General features: G+C 36.2%; 1 protein-coding gene across 1 annotated transcript; it reads right to left on the bottom strand.

Moving 5' to 3' along the window:
* Positions 1–1120: 1120 nt before the first annotated feature.
* On the bottom strand, positions 1121–15774 carry LOC114262760 (ubiquitin carboxyl-terminal hydrolase 2). Its single transcript, XM_028203153.2, has 3 exons — positions 15468–15774; positions 11600–14541; positions 1121–1593 (listed from the first exon to the last, which is right to left on the bottom strand). Exons 2-3 carry the CDS (start codon positions 14533–14535, stop codon positions 1359–1361), a joined length of 3171 nt encoding a protein of 1056 aa, XP_028058954.2. The 5' UTR covers positions 14536–14541; positions 15468–15774; the 3' UTR covers positions 1121–1358.
* Between the last annotated feature and the right edge of the window lie 218 nt (positions 15775–15992).

Genomic DNA, 15992 nt, shown 5'->3' with positions numbered 1-15992 from the left:
GGCCAGTAGAGGAGGAGGTGCATAAGGTATCATTAATCCTTTTTTTTTTTTTTTTTTTTTTTGGGGGGGGGGGGGGGGGGGGGGAATTTAGTTTTGATTTTGAATGGGTGGGCTTGTTTGGTGGTGGATGTGTGTGGAGGTGGTAGGTGTCCGCAAGTGTTGCAAAGACAGATGGGGAAGAAGACATGATTGAAATATCTATTTCGCCCTTGGAAATTAGTCACATGTTGTGCACATGTCACTTTGCATCAGAAAATCTAACTCCTGTTATCTATTGGACCAAAGTGATGCAACATTCAAAATTTAGGAGCAAAATCAAGTAAATTGAAACTGCAAGAACCAAAATGACACTGGGAGCAAACTACAAGAATTACTGGTGTAATTTGCCCAAAAGAAAGGGATTGAATGCCAAATGTAACTACATGACCTCATGTGGTGGAAAAGAACCAATCCGCCAAATAATAGACCCTCGACTGATACTCAGGATTCCCTTTCCCTTCTCCCTCTCCTCCACCACCAAAAAAAAAAAAAAATTGCTGGATGTGTGGTATGTTCATTCTCTAATAAAATTGTTCTCATGTGGTTGTCTAAAAAAAGCAGGCTCCAGGAACCTTCAAGCATTACAACAATGATTGCATGAGAAGAAGGCCACATCTAACTTAAGCTATGACACTTCCACATTAAATCTTGACTTTGCCCTGTTCTTGGCTATTTTTCCAAATCCCGAATACTTATAACCACCCATAAATCACATGTATAAGCTACTCAAACATACCAGGTGAAGTCTTGAATCCACTATAGCGCAGTGACCTTTTTCTGAGCAAGGTTGTTCTGAATCTGAAGACTTCGCTGCAAAAAAGAGCATTTACAATGCATTAGAACAATATAAGTGGATGTCAAAACAGTATTTAAACTTGAGCAGAGAGCTTTGTACCTTCAGAACTTATTTATTCGCAGCCTCCCAAAAGAAATTATTGTCATGCCATTGTAGAACAAATCATTAACCTGGACCTCCAGCGAACTCATATTCGCAACTAGTAGTGTGCAAGTGCATTAGCTGTGGTGAAACATAATAATAACACATGTTCTTCGTCTAAAGATATTATCGGCAACTAAGCAGTTGCAGAGAACAAAACCCATTTTCTCATTTAATGATTTGAAGATGTACATCTTAGAACTTTTTGCACATCAAAAGAAAAGAAAAAAGAAAAGATTTCAAAAAAAAAAAAAGTAACAAATTTTTCTGTAATTGTTGTACACTCACTCTCTCTATCTCCCCCTCTTGTGTAGGGTGCTCAACTTAATCCCCAAAATCAATCAATTAGAAAGGTCAAAATGAATGGAAAATAATAATTTGCTCAAATTTTTTCATAAAATAGGATGTAGGCTTCACAGCCAAGAACTTCTTCCAAAGATGCCTCACGCACGTTAGCATCACTAGCATGATACCACACAAAATCACCGTTTTCTTTCTCAGCCTTCCCATTTCCTTTTACACCTCGGACATATGCAACATAGTGGCCTCCCCTCATGGTACCTAGATGCTCCACCACACCAACCAAACAAAATTTGTACTCATCCATCTCTGTGCACCTGTAGTTTATTATAATTAAGATAAATTAACACGACATTATCATTTACAAAAAAAAATAAGATTACATATATATAAGACACTCGGTGCTTGCAAGTTACAGAGGTTGGCTATACTTTATACAAAATACATATAAGAAACAGAGACGGTGTTACAAGTTGAAAGAAGCACATAAAGAAGAGGGGCACAAAACAAGGAAAAAAGAGTAGAAGAGGATCAAAGTGCACTGTGAACAAAAATGCTTTGTATATGAGTTCATATAAAAGAATTATCAATTTGGTTTGTATAAATGTTTCACGAAATTAATTTAAGAAGGAAACTTTCAAATGTCTAAGAGCATTATATACATTCTTCTAACTTTTCTCATGTTTCTATATTAATTAGTTCATTTTCGGATTTAATAAAATTAAATCAATTAAAAAAATTATCCGGTCAGGCAATAAGTGTCTGTAAACGCTGCGTAAAGAGTACAGAACACAATGGATTGATTACTTGTAGTTCAAATGTTGAATGATCCTTCAGAGGAAAAAAAAAAAGAAAAAAAAGAACCCAGATCAAAATAGCTGTGACTTGGTAAAATAAGGCTGATGACGACCAAATGATGAGCTGATGCAAGTAGAATTTGTAGTAACATATGTATGTAGAAGGCAAGAAAGCACATAGAAAGAAATCAGTGCCATAAATTCACATATTCTGAATATTTATTTCACAAATTTTGAATACCCAACTCACCTACTCCAAACTTTGGACACCTAACTTACAACCCACTCACAATATTCTTTTATTCTGAATGTAACACTCTAATAAAAAACTATAGATCAAAAAAATGCATTCATAAAATGAAGTGTATGGTGTGAGCCATAACCAAAATGAATTTACTTCATACACTATTGTTTGAGTTCTACTGTTGATTAAACAACCTATCTTTACAATTAAAAAAGAAAAACAAAAAATCTCTTGGTAAATATAGCCGCCTATGAGATTTGTTGAAAGTGAATGATTGATATTTCACGAAGTTAATTTAAGAAGGAAACTTTCAAATGTCAAGAGCATTATATACATTCTTCTAACTTTTCTCATGTTTCTTTATTAATTAGTTCATTATCGGATTTAATAAAATTAAATCAATTAAAAAAATTATCCGGTCAGGCAATAAGTGTTTGTAAATGCTGCATAAAAAGTACAGAACACAATGGATTGATTAAATTGTTGTTCAAACGTTGAATGATCCTTCAGAGGAAAGAAAAAAAAAAAGAAGAAAAGGTGAACCCAGATGAAAATAGCTGTGACTTGGTAAAATAAGGCTGATGCCGACCAGATGATGAGCTGATGGAAGTAGGATTTGTAGTAACATATGTATGTAGAAGGCAAGAAAGCACAAAGAAAGAAATCAGTGCCATAAATTCACATATTTCGAATATTTATTTCACAAATTTTGAATACCCAACTCACCTACTCCAAACTTTGGACACCTACCTTACAACCCACTTAGTATTTTTTTATTCTGAATGTAACACTCTAATAAAAAACTATAGATCAAAAAAATGCATTCATAAAATGAAGTGTATGGTGTGCGCCATAACCAAAATAGATTTACTTCACACACTATTTTTTGAGTTCTAACTGTTGATTAAACAACCTATCTTTACAATTAAAAAAGAAAAATACAAAATCTCTTGGTAAATATAGTTGCCTATGAGATTTGTTGAAAGTGAAAGGTGTAAATAATAATAATAATAATATTAATGTGTGCATAAATTTTAAATGTTTGAATGACTACCCTAACCAATATTTCTGGAATCGCCACTGCATGCAAGGTTACTTAAAAACCATCAAGTAATGTCAAGTCAGGCTCCAAAACAATAAAAGATGGCTTCTAATGAATTGTTTCATTAGCTTAAGTGACTAAGTTTAACTCAAACTAATCTTACTTAGTCTCTAAGAAAGAGAATTTACTGAGTAATTATAACTTAATGATCATAGTTTAACTTAAACACTTCACGTAAGGTTTTCTAAATCACCTAAATGTTCAATTCTCAAGTCCAAGAGGATGAATTTGAATTCCCTTCGATTTTCTTCATATTTCTCTTTCTTTTTTCTAACTCTCTCTTCTAGCTCTCAAGAAGAAAGTTTCTCTCTAACTTTCTCCGTCTTTTTCCATCCTTCTCTCTTTTGAGCTTTCAACTGAAAGTTTTATAGAGTAGAGTTGGTTGTGAAAGGGTTTCATGTTTAGTTGCTACTCCTTGAAAAGGGCTTTTGCTTCCTCTTTTCTGCTAAAGCACCTTAGTTATCACTTCACTGATTCTTGTTATTACAACAAAACTCCAAAAATCAAAGTACTCGTAAGAATGAAACCAAACACAATAAAGCACTATAAGGGCTGCTGCAAAAAGTCATTCAAGCTCAATGCGCCCCAGCACCAACATGGGGCCTAAAAGCATCAGAATCTAAAACCTAATGCTCCAATAAATATTCCCAGCTCACAGTGATAACTGATAAGCACTTCTAATTACAAGGAAATAGACACCGTGTGTATTTACTGAATGCCTATAGGTTCTGCCCCCTTCGGCCTTTTTTGTGTAAAATTCTATTTCCTATTAAAGGAAAAAATGAAGAGTCTAATTTAGAATCACATATTAAGCATTAATGCTGTTAATTGTTATGCAAGAGACATCTAAATAGTGAAAAGCACTTCTAAATATGTTTAAAGCATTGAACAGTAATACATACCAACGTAACGTTGGCATCCTTCACATAATTGACATACAAAACATATCATTCACATATCTACTAAAAAATCAATACCCACATACTTGTGCATGCTGTGGTTAGATAAATTTGTCTGTAGCAGACTTGTGGAAGCTGTATGCACATAAGCTTGTAACAGAAGACTTGACTGAATGAGCTAAATTAATGTTTAACTAGAACCATAGCTGTTTCTACATTACCTCTTCCGATATTTGAATCCTTTGGTACGTAATCAATCATTTCCAGTATCAGCATTAGGGATGTAACTTCCCTTCTATTGAATGTATGGACACTTGTTCTTATTTTTCCATTTAAGGTGGATGAGATTAATGCGCTTCTTCCTATCTTCTATTTGATAGTTGCTTTACTCTACGGTAAAGAAATAAAGAATTTAGGAAACTATTGGCATCCCGGATCAGTTGTGGATTATGTCCATGATGGACTTATAAGATGATGCAGGACACAATTGTGGAGGTGCCTTTTGGTTTGGAGCCCAAACAGACAAACCTGAGAGGCTGGCTGTTGGGTTGGGCTATAGAGGACAATACTTCCAGACGGAAGTTGGGCCATGCATTTGACATGGTATCAAAGCTAGGGTTGTGCTTGCACCAAAGTGTGGATGTTGGCATCCCACATCAGTTGTGAATGTTGTCCATGATGGACTCATAAGATGGTGTAGGACACCTCCACTGTGGAGGTACCTTTGGGGTTTGGAGCCCAGAGGGACAAATCAGTGAGGCCGGCTGTTGGGCTGTGTCATAGCAGGCAATACTTCCAGGGGAGGGCTGGGATGTCATATAGTAGAAACAATAGTCCTACTTTTGGGGAAAATCCAAATCTCCACGGTGGGTAGATTCATATTCCCCAATAGCATTTGCATTTGTATGTTGAGAACAGCTCATGACTTATGTTAGTAATTATGTGCATGTTATGTACCCTGTTTCGTTTCTAATATTCAAGTATTGCGAGTCTTGATTTCTTAATGGTGTTTCCTACCAAACATTGGTGCCCAAGCAAGTTGCTTTGGCTTAAAGTTTCCTCATTACCAAGCGAATCAAATTTAGTAACAATTTGACTACTACTAAAAGCTCAAATGTCCAATAAAAATAAAACACTTAAACTTGACTGCAGGCTAGATTCAAGATAACTAGAACAATCCTAAAATTTAAATAAACTAACGAAACAAATCAGCTCCCTCCATTTTTTTTCTTCATTATACTGGCATGCAAACATCTGACTTAACACCTTGATCTTCTCACCTCAGTGTGTAACTCAAGCACCAATTCAAGAATACATTTTATCACAGCATTTTCAAAGGCAAAAAAGCACGAGGTAAGGTGTTTCACTCTCACAAGGCACAGGCCACACAACATAAACCTCAGGGCTATGACCTATAAGTTTTCTAATTTTGTTTTTTTCATTTTTTATAAACATATATACTTATAACTGTTTAAAAATGGTGAAAAAAAGAGGCATTTAAATGTTTTAAGAACTTTGGGCAATACAAGTTTAAAAACTTTAAGGTATGTCAGATAAAATCATTATTTTGACTAACATTAATCAGATACTATTATTAGTTCCAGAAAGTCAGGGTACAACACTTGAATACATGGTAACTCTATTGTACAGGATGCAACAGGGTACACCAACAAATAGTACACGACATCAATGGTGCCTGGGGCTATTTGACTATAAAAATAAGAGCTCCTCTATATATATGCTTTATGGATTTATTGACTCTCTCTCTCTCTCTCTCTTCTGATGCTTGTGACCAGAGTCGTATGAAAGCAGATCTGTATGACCCAAGCCATATGTACACATGAAAATAATAACTATTTCTTTATTTTTACAACACAAATAAATTTATATTTTATTATATCAGAATAGTAAGAAACAATTTTCAGATTATACATATTAGAAAAGAAGTGTGAACAAAAAGTCTTAATAACTACTTTAGAAAGCAAAATTCATAAGCAAATTGGAAATTCTGCGCTGTAGAATTCTTAACATTAAAAATTCCAGAGAAAGGATTAATAAATATAAATCTCTTTGTTTTATTTCATCATTGGATTTGAAGTCTGTCTAAAGCGATGGACAAGGTTGTTATCCTAGTGTTCGAAATGTGTCCAGTTCTTAAAATAAATATATCAAGGATATTTTTAAACGGGTGTCCGACATGAAACATTTTTAAAAGCGTGCTTCTTAGACTAAATTGGTCTACTTTGCACCTGATTGTGATCAGGACCCAATCCTATCCATTCAAGGATAAAATTAAGACCACTATTTCTTCATTTCAATCAACTCAAACTTTGTTGAACAAAACCTCATCTGATCATCTCAATTCTGATCAGAACTTAAAACCTCAGTATGTTATCATAACTAAGTTCCAATTACTCTACTGTGCACTTTTTTTTTTTTTTTTTTTGAGACGTAAAGGAATTTATATTTATAAAAAGCATAAAAAGGGGATGTCTCCCATGTACATTAGTTAAACTATGATAACATGTATTGAACAAAACAAAAGCAAAGAAGGTCTATACACTTTGCTAAGAATTGTTCAATTTATTAACAACATGGTCTCTACCATGTGTGTCACCTATGTAAGGAATCTGAAACATCTACCATCTGATCCAAACTCAGCCAAACTAAACATTTAACCGAACTATACAAAATGAACAAAAACAAAGTCTTGAATTTACGAACAAGTTCCTCAAATCATTCAAAAGTCCTTTTGTTGCCCTCCTATCCTAAAAGCCACATCAAGCATAAAAGCACTAGCATCTGTATCTTCAGTAGCTGCTTCCCTACCATCCTCCTCTCCATCCATGCAACACGTTCAGTACATCCTTTGGAAAACCCAATGCATCCCAAACCACGCAAGCATGGTTGTTAGAATCATATGATTCGTGATTCGATTCATACGAGTTTCAACAAAAACGATTTGAATCGTGCTGTTGAATCAGAAATTGAGTGAATCGTACGAATCACTACAATTCAAACAATTCATTGCGATTCAATTCTATTTCTATTTTTGTTTACATGATACATGAAATGACGTCGTTTTTGCCAAACTATAACGACATAGAGAAGGGATTAATTAGTTATATTGATATACATGATTTTATATGTACACAATATAGTCATATTGATAATTTACTTTATTTTAAACACTGTATGTATTTTTATATGTACATAAATATGTAGAATTATATATCATATTAAATAAAATAAATCTTACGATTCACGATTCATTATTTTCGCAAAATGATTCATGATTCAATTCGCGATTTGACAATAATGCACGCAAGCACTAATCCCAACAAGTCTGAAGCCACCTTGCAATGGATAAGCAAATGGTCCACCGACTCGTCATCAACCATGCATGCACATGCAAATCAAAAGACACTATAGATTTATGTCTTTCTAGCCTTACATAATGATTCTAGCTTTTGGGATTAGTGGTGATTTATCAATAAGGTGTGATTAAATTCAAGTTGAAGGTGAGCAGAACAACGTATATCAAACTATCCAACACCCTCTCTCACATGCAATCCAATCTTACAACGAAGAGTAAACAAACATATATAGAGAGAAACAAAATATAAACCAAACCAAGCCGAGCCATAAATCCCATCAAATGGGGTCAACTACATGAATCCTTCTTCTCTATTCGACTCTATACAAGGCCATATCGTTACTCAAATTAAGAAGATTTATATCTCTATTTACTACACTAGCCCACGTCAATCTAGGTCTGCCCCTTCCCCTAACACTTCCATCTACCATTATTGTATCACATCTCTTCACTATTGCCTCTGTTGGTTGTATATGACCAAACTATCTCAATCTATTCTCTCTCAATTTATCTTCTATCGGTACTACTCTTACCCATTCTCGAATATACTCATTCCTAACTCTGTCAGTCTTGCCACACATCTACCTTAGCATCCTCATCTCAGCAACACTCATTTTATCTACATATTGTTTCTTAATTGCCCAACATTCCATCTCATACAACATCGCTGGTCTAATGGCCATTCTATAGAACTTCCTTTTTAGTCTGGTGGGTACTCATTTATCGCATAGTATCCCAGACGCACTCTTCCACTTAAGCCACCCCGCTTTAATCCTATGGACCACATCTGCTCCAATCTCCCTAGCCGTTATGATAATCAATCCTAAATAATGAAAATGTTCACTCATAGGCAGTGCTTGGTCCTCAATCTTCAGTTCTCCTCTGCTTCTATTGTTACTGTTACTAAAATTACACTCCATATACTCTGTCTTAGTTCTGCTTATTCTAAATCCTTTAGATTTAAGTGCTTCTCTCCAAGTCTCTAACTTAGTGTTACCTCTTTTTATAGTCTCATCCACTAACACGATATTATCTACAAAAAGCATACAACATGGCACATCATCCTGAATATTTCTCATCAACTCATCCATAACTAAAGTAAACAGATAAGTACTTAAGGTTGATCCTTGGTGTAACCCTATAGTAATTGAAAATTCATTTGTCTCTCCAGCCGGCAATCTAATAGTGGTCATCACATCTTCATACATATCTCTAATCACATCAATGTAACCTTTCGTCACCCCTTTCTTCTCTAATACCCAACCTAAGCTATGATACCATATTTGATCATCACTAATAACAAATGCTTAAGTTCTTAGGAAATAGGTCCAACATTGTATATCAAGCCATACCCACCACTCACTAGTGCAATTAACCCTATATCTAGCCTATTTGGGCATCTATTTTCTAACTTCTATAATCAACCATTCATCTTACCATAGCACCTCTCCAAGAGAAGAAAATATCCGCCACCTTCTAACTTCTAAGGGAACACTTATTCCACCCAAACACAATAAGAATCAATGACTGACCGCAACTCTCTCTTCACTCAAAGTGGATAAGAAGATGGCTCAAAGATTCACCATCATACTTGCAAAGACAACACCAATTAATATGACTTTTCTTTCTCATCAAGTTATCAATAAGAAGAATCTTGTCATGTGCCATAGTCCAAACAAAAAAACCAACCTTTGAAGGGGCCTCAGCAACCCCACACTTCTTTCCAAGGGAAGCCTGACCTTCTTTGACCAATCAATGTCTAGTGATAGAATTTCACCTCAAATCTTCCTGACTTCAAGCTCATCCCAAACAAAGCACCCTCCCTCTCACCTATGTGGGGGAAAGAATAGAGATGCTCAAGAAGCTCCAACAATCTTCCACCTCCCAAGTCCCAATCATTCATCTCTCTCCAAAGGCCAATATTCCCCAAAAAAACCCATTGCTCTACCTTGTGGCACTCACTAATACTGCCTCTTTAGTAATTGCAATTCTAGCAATACTAGGATAAGTTTCATCCAATTTCTCCTCCCCGCACCTTAGATGATTCCAAAATTTCACATGCACACTGTTTCCCACAGCAAATCAAATGTATGATGAGAATCTATCCTACCCACTCCGAAATGCCATTCCAAAGCCACACCATACATGCCAAGTAGATTTTAGGAAGTTTGGGACATAAGGCTTGGTTTGGTTTCGTTTGGTGTAATTGGCTTTCAAGTGGGTCTCATGTTACAGAAAGATTGTACTTTCAATGTTTTAAATGGTAGAACAAATATTATAAGGTTTATGGAGAAATGTTTCTTGATTTTAGAAGTGGTAAGTTTCTGGATTTGCAGAGATTTTGTTGCTGATTAAAGGTTACAGGTAGAGAAATGTTGGGATTGGTTTAGTTGGATGAGGCAGCATTTCAGAAAATAATATGGGTTGTTTGGTGGCTGTGAACAGCACTGCAAGAATAGTAATCTAGCAGCTATGCTAATAACAGAAGAAAATGAAGAAAAGAATCCCAACTTGACAAGGCTTAAGAAAAATCACACCAACTCCACTCAAATTCTTAGAAGTCAAACTTCCTTGAACAGAAAAATCATACAAATAACTGGAGGCCAACAAACTTCTTTTTCCGCTAGCACTAAAACCCAATAACAATATAACTTGGTTTGTTATGACTTGTAGTACAGCCATGTCCAGAAAACTAGAAAATACCAAACTATTCTCAACAACTAAAGCTAATGAAACAGAAATAATTACGTCCAGAAGCATACTACGCTGTAGACAATATAAAATAAATGCTCAAAAACCCTAAACTTCAATACATAATGTCCTGAATAGGCTCCCACGTAAAATTTCCAATTTGCCCTTATCCTTCTTCACAGGCTCCACATCACAGATAAGGCCATCTCCAACGGTTCATCAAACTTTGCATCAGATTTGAAATTTGGTGAAAAAGCCACTTTTTGGAGTTCCAATGGTTTTAGCAAATTAGTATCAAATTGAGAAAACATCAAAGGTTTCACCAAACTGAGGACGGCTTGCTTCTTTCACCAATTCACTGTGCATAGCCGTTGAAGCAGAAATTTGTGAAAATTTTACACTAAGTGGTCGATCCCCCGGTTGACCAACCGGTCGACCGGCTCATGCAAAAATTGGCCTGCGAATTGGTTCAAATTGGTTCAAATGGTTCAAATTACTAGTTCAAACGGTTCAAAAAAAAGTGGCCTTACCAGTCGACCGGCTGGTCAACCAACCGGTCAACTACTTCCCTTTTGATGCACGGTTGGAGCAAGCCATATCAGATTGAGAAAATTGGCTTTTTTTTACTCAAATTTGGTGAAAAATTTGGTTCACCGTTGGAGATGCTCTAACTACTATGATATTAGCACCAATATATTATTATTAAGACCTATGACAGAATATCTCAGCCTGTTGACGATCCCATTTTCTGGTATAACATGAAGTTCTCCCCCAGACTAGATATTAGATTGGTGCAACAGTTCTGTGCACATTTATACCCCAATCTTCATTGTCATCCAGAAAATTAAAGTTATAGCAATCAAATATGAAAAACTAGGTTGTTTTTTCCCCCTACAAACGGGGTCATGAAAATCCAATTATCCAGCTTGATGTCTGAAAAAAGAAACTGCTTGGATGCATCAAGAAGAAAAAGGAAATTAACTAAAGTTTTCAATGAATAACAACAAAGACAATTTTGTTAAAAAACATAAAAGGTTGAAAATAAAAAAGCATTAAGAGAGAAATGGTTTTTCCAAATAATTAGTAGAGAAGACATAAGAAGCAGAAAAAAAAAAAAAAAAAAAAAGGGAAGAAGAAGAAGAAGAAGATAAGCAGCAAATGCAATTGCAGCATTAATAATTAGTAATTCGTCCAAGCAAGGGTTAGAAGCACACCTAGGATCCATGTATGGCCTTAGATCAATTGTATCACTGAAACCCACATGGCCATTCAATTTACTTAAGCGACCACGAGCATCTTGGCTGAACCTCTTCAGATGAATGGTCAAAATAGGTGGTGCCTTATTAATGAGTATCCTTTTACTTGCATCCCTCTTCACCATCATGCTCTCAGAATGGATCTCCTGACTGTCACTTCCTTCAGAATCAGATACTCCAGGTAACAACTGTGATTTCCTTTGCTGTACCTCATCGGTGTCACATCCACCACAAGTAGGCTCCTTAACACTGCAAGAATCACTGGCTTCACCACTGACACTTGCTTGACTACAAGTTCTATAACAACTTGAAGACTGTGATAGCTCTGCAAGTGAATTGTTCATCTCACCATTTCCATCTTTTGACTGGGAAATTGCTAGGATCAGCTCTTTTTTCTGATTGGTCTCATCTTTGTAATTCTGGTTATCTTCAGTTTTCCCATTATTGGACACAAAGCTTTCATCAAAAGTACCAACTACATCTTTTCTGTTATCTCCGATAGTAAGGTTTTTGACCTCATTAGAGCAAAGGCAATCCTTTGTTGCACTTGATGGAGCCCTTTGAATACTATCCTCAACCCCACTTACCTGAATCTTGGATGTAGCTTTCTGCCGCTTTTTCCTTGATTTCATCCTTTGCTCACGAAGAACTTTTGAACAGTTTTCACAATGCCAAGCATGTTCATTGGAGAGAAGCTCTGGTTTCGTGAAATACGCCAAGCAGCTCTCTACGGACACTGGAGAATCACTATTATCAACTTCATCTGGATCAGACTCACTGCTATTTCCAACTAAGAAACCAGTTTCTGCAATTTCGTTTGCCGGAAAATTACTCTCACTTGACAAGGGTTTTACATCGGGCCCTGCAGCAATTTCTGGCTCATTAAATAAGTCTCCAAAGCCATCAAAGTCCAATGCATCTGGTTCACAGCCAACAGCTGACGACGAAACCTCACCTTCTCTCAATACCTCACCACTAGTTGAAGTTTCTTCTTTATAAGGAAGCAACAGAACTTCAGAATCTTGGACTTGTAACGGGAGGTCATTTTCAAAAGAATTCCCTAAACCATCCTTGCCTCCAGAATCTTGGACTACTAATGCATCGTTAACTTTGGAAGCCAAAACAGGATCATCTGATAATGTATCGGGTTCAAGGTAATCCAACCATGTCAAATTGTTCAATGAACCTGCTGTTTCTACTATACAAAGAGAATGGATCTGCCTGCTAGATTCTATGCCATCCTGTAACAAGGCATCGTTTTGAACACCATATTTTTTTCCTAAATCATAAATTACTGCAATATTATTAGGTTTTGAATCCGTATCATTGTCATTTGACACAGGATTTGGTTCCAGGTAATCCAACCATTCTAAATTGTCAACTGAAGCCTCTGTTTTATCCATGACATTCTTGATGAATGTATTCTTTTCAAACTCTTCAGCAGTCGAGAGATTTGATGAAACTGAACTCTTTTTATCTGCCACTGTACTAGGGCCAATGGATTCAAACACTGTAGAATCGACCAAAGCATCTCCCACTTTTTCTTTGACAGGCACAGTAGGTTCTACTTGGCAAGAAGATGAACCACCGGCTGATGGAACTGAAACACTTTCAGATGCTACAGAATCTGCATCCCTATTGAGCTTTGGACGAATCCTTCCACTTCGTTTTGGAGGCAGTTTTGGCTTCTTGGCTCGAGAAATAGGTTGGGCCCTTTTAGATGGGGGTTTCTTAGTTGGAACTGGAAGTGAGAGATCTAGAAATGGCTCAAACACTGTTGACGAGTGCCCACATTCCAAACAAGAAACAGTACTGGATAGTTGGCCCCCAAAGATGCCATCAACAAAAGTAGGACCCAGATTTGAGGAAATCCCATTTTCCACAGAAGTAGTCTGTTTTCTTGCACTCAACTCTTCAGTACACAACCCATCGAGTAAACAACGAAGCAACTCATGACTGTCATGCTGTTGATACCCCCTAAATTGGGAAGCCTTGGCACAAACAAACCCGAAAAAGGATTTTGGATTTATCACATTTCTCAAGTCAGCCTCTGGACTAGTTTCGATAAAGAGCTTCTTTAAAGAAACGGTAAGAGGACCTACAGACTCATCCAATTCCAAAAAGTGATTCCGTAATCTCTCCATTGCTAAGAGATTCTGCATGATTGAATTAAAGAAGCAAGTATTACCCAGATTAACCGAGCCTCTAACCACATAACCACTTTTTCCATCCAAACTACTTGCGGTGTTTTCTGATTTTACCTCACTTATAACACTGCCACTCCCAAAATAAACATTCTCAACATCCACCGAGGCCCCTTGAAATGATCGCCCCTTTATTAGTTTCACAATATCTGACAGCGGATCTTTCTGTTCACCACTTTCCTCCAATTTTTCAACCGGAATAAGTGTATTGCAAGGGAAGCACCAGCGTAGTTGAAGGTTTTCAAATTGGATAGCCAATGGATGACGGGTTTGCCTGGCATGCCGAACTGCATGGGTTTGAGGGGTTGTTGGGAATCCAATCCCCCCGCATGAAAGATGACCACATTCCAAACAAACCCAAATTGCTTTAGACTCGGGTTTCTTGTCCACAGAACCTCCCCCTTTCTTCTTCACCTGCTTGCCCCTTCCCTTACATGCCCGCCTATCAACCACACCTTCTCTGCAATCTTCACACCTAATATGTTCTATAGACCTTATTCTTGAAGAAAATTTAGCTAAATCAATACCCTTATCAAGATGGGAACACACTTTCCTCTCTTTTATGACTGAAAGTCCATCATCAGTGCTTGGAATGCTTTGCTGGGCGAAAGTTTCAGTTTTCTGAGAAAGGATAGAAACTCGCTTCTCTGTATGACCACTTCGGGCTTTCTTCTTAACTTTTTTCGTCATTAATTCCTAAAACCAATCCAGGAAAACTATAAACACCAAATACCCCAAAAGAAATCAAACCAAATCCATATCCCGTTTGGATTGAGGGGTTTGACTATAAAAGAAAAGAAATGGTGAGAAACAAAAATCTTGTCACTTATTTGTATGAATGAGGAGAGGCAAAATGATGTGAAAGGAAGAAATTGAAAGAAAGTGAAGTCTTTTAAAACTCATGTTCTATTTTTCACCAAACTTGGTGCCATTTAGTGAGAAAGGTAAAAATTTTATAATACCTAAATTGTCCATGTAAATTAAAAAAAAAAATTTAAAAAAAAAGAAGAAAAAAGAACACCAATAGAGTCCACTTTCTATCATGTTCATCCAAACATAATGTGAGAAACCGCAGTTATTTCTTTTCCTCACTACCATAATCTTTTCCTTTCATTCCTTACCTAACTTACCAAGAGGACTGTTACGCTGTATTTAGTTGGTGATTTGGAAAGGGAAAAGAAAAAGTTAGGTAAAATATGAATAAAATCCTTTTCCCTTTCCAAATATCTTCTCAATTCTTCCAATCACACACAGCGTTAAGCAAACATCCTAATGATCAGGAAAAAAAACAGTTCCAAAGAAATCCAATAAAACAATAAACATTAAACACTAAATAATTAATAATTAAAAAAAAAAACATACTAACAATCATTAGTAAACCAAACCATTCCTAAAATCCCTATAGTCAATTAATTACAAACCCACATATTAAAAAGAAGGGAAAAAAAATACACAAAAAAAAAAAAAACATAATCACATCAAACGATCAAAACAATACATACACTCAACAACCCAATCCAATTATTCCACCAATACATACAAATATTTGAAAAAAAAGCGAAACCCATCAAAGATTTGTGTTTGGAAGATACCCAGATGAATAAAAAGAACAAAATATTCACCTCAAAATCTGATATTGCTTGAACAATCTCTGACGGATTCTCAGAAAGAAACTGTTGTTCGAAGATTAGGATCTAAAGAGAAGGGTATTGAGCTGTGTTAGAGAGAGAGTGGTCAGTGGAGTGCGCATTTTAAGGGGTTTGGCGAACCCTCATGGTCTCTACTATCTCTCTCTCAATGGGGAGAAGAGAGTGAAACAGAGAGGAGCTGGAATTGGAGGTAAAAACAGAGAGTTAAAAAGAGGGACAGGGTTTAACTCCGGACCTTGGAGAGTAAGGCCCCTTTTGTTTGGCTTACAGGGAGGGGTTTGTTTCGGGGTTTAGGGGGGATTGGGATTACTAATCGTGTGGATTATTAATGAGGTATTTGTTTTGAGAGATTGAGAGAGCGTTATTAATCTTTTGGTATTAGTAATTTTTTTGGAAGAAGGATTGATAAGGAGAATATAGAGATGATATTAGAAAAATAGTGAGGACATTAGAAATTTTTTTATTTTTTATATATTAGGAATTTTTTTTAAATATTAA

The sequence above is a fragment of the Camellia sinensis genome, chromosome 7 (genome assembly GCF_055761805.1).
Source record: "Camellia sinensis isolate YWXY chromosome 7, ASM5576180v1, whole genome shotgun sequence".
Classification (NCBI taxonomy): Eukaryota; Viridiplantae; Streptophyta; class Magnoliopsida; order Ericales; family Theaceae; genus Camellia; species Camellia sinensis.
Note: the sequence above shows the minus strand (reverse complement) of the source record. Positions and strands in the feature narration are given on the sequence as shown.

What these genes read in the sequence shown, in the direction of transcription:
- LOC114262760 (XM_028203153.2), bottom strand. Translation starts at nt 14,535, where the DNA reads ATGACGAAAAAAGTTAAGAAGAAAGCCCGAAGTGGTCATACAGAGAAG. An exon ending in AGGCCATACATGGATCCTAG is followed by an intron (nt 1,594 to 11,599) that starts GTGTGCTTCTAA and finishes AATAAACTACAG; the next exon opens with GTGCACAGAGATGGATGAGT.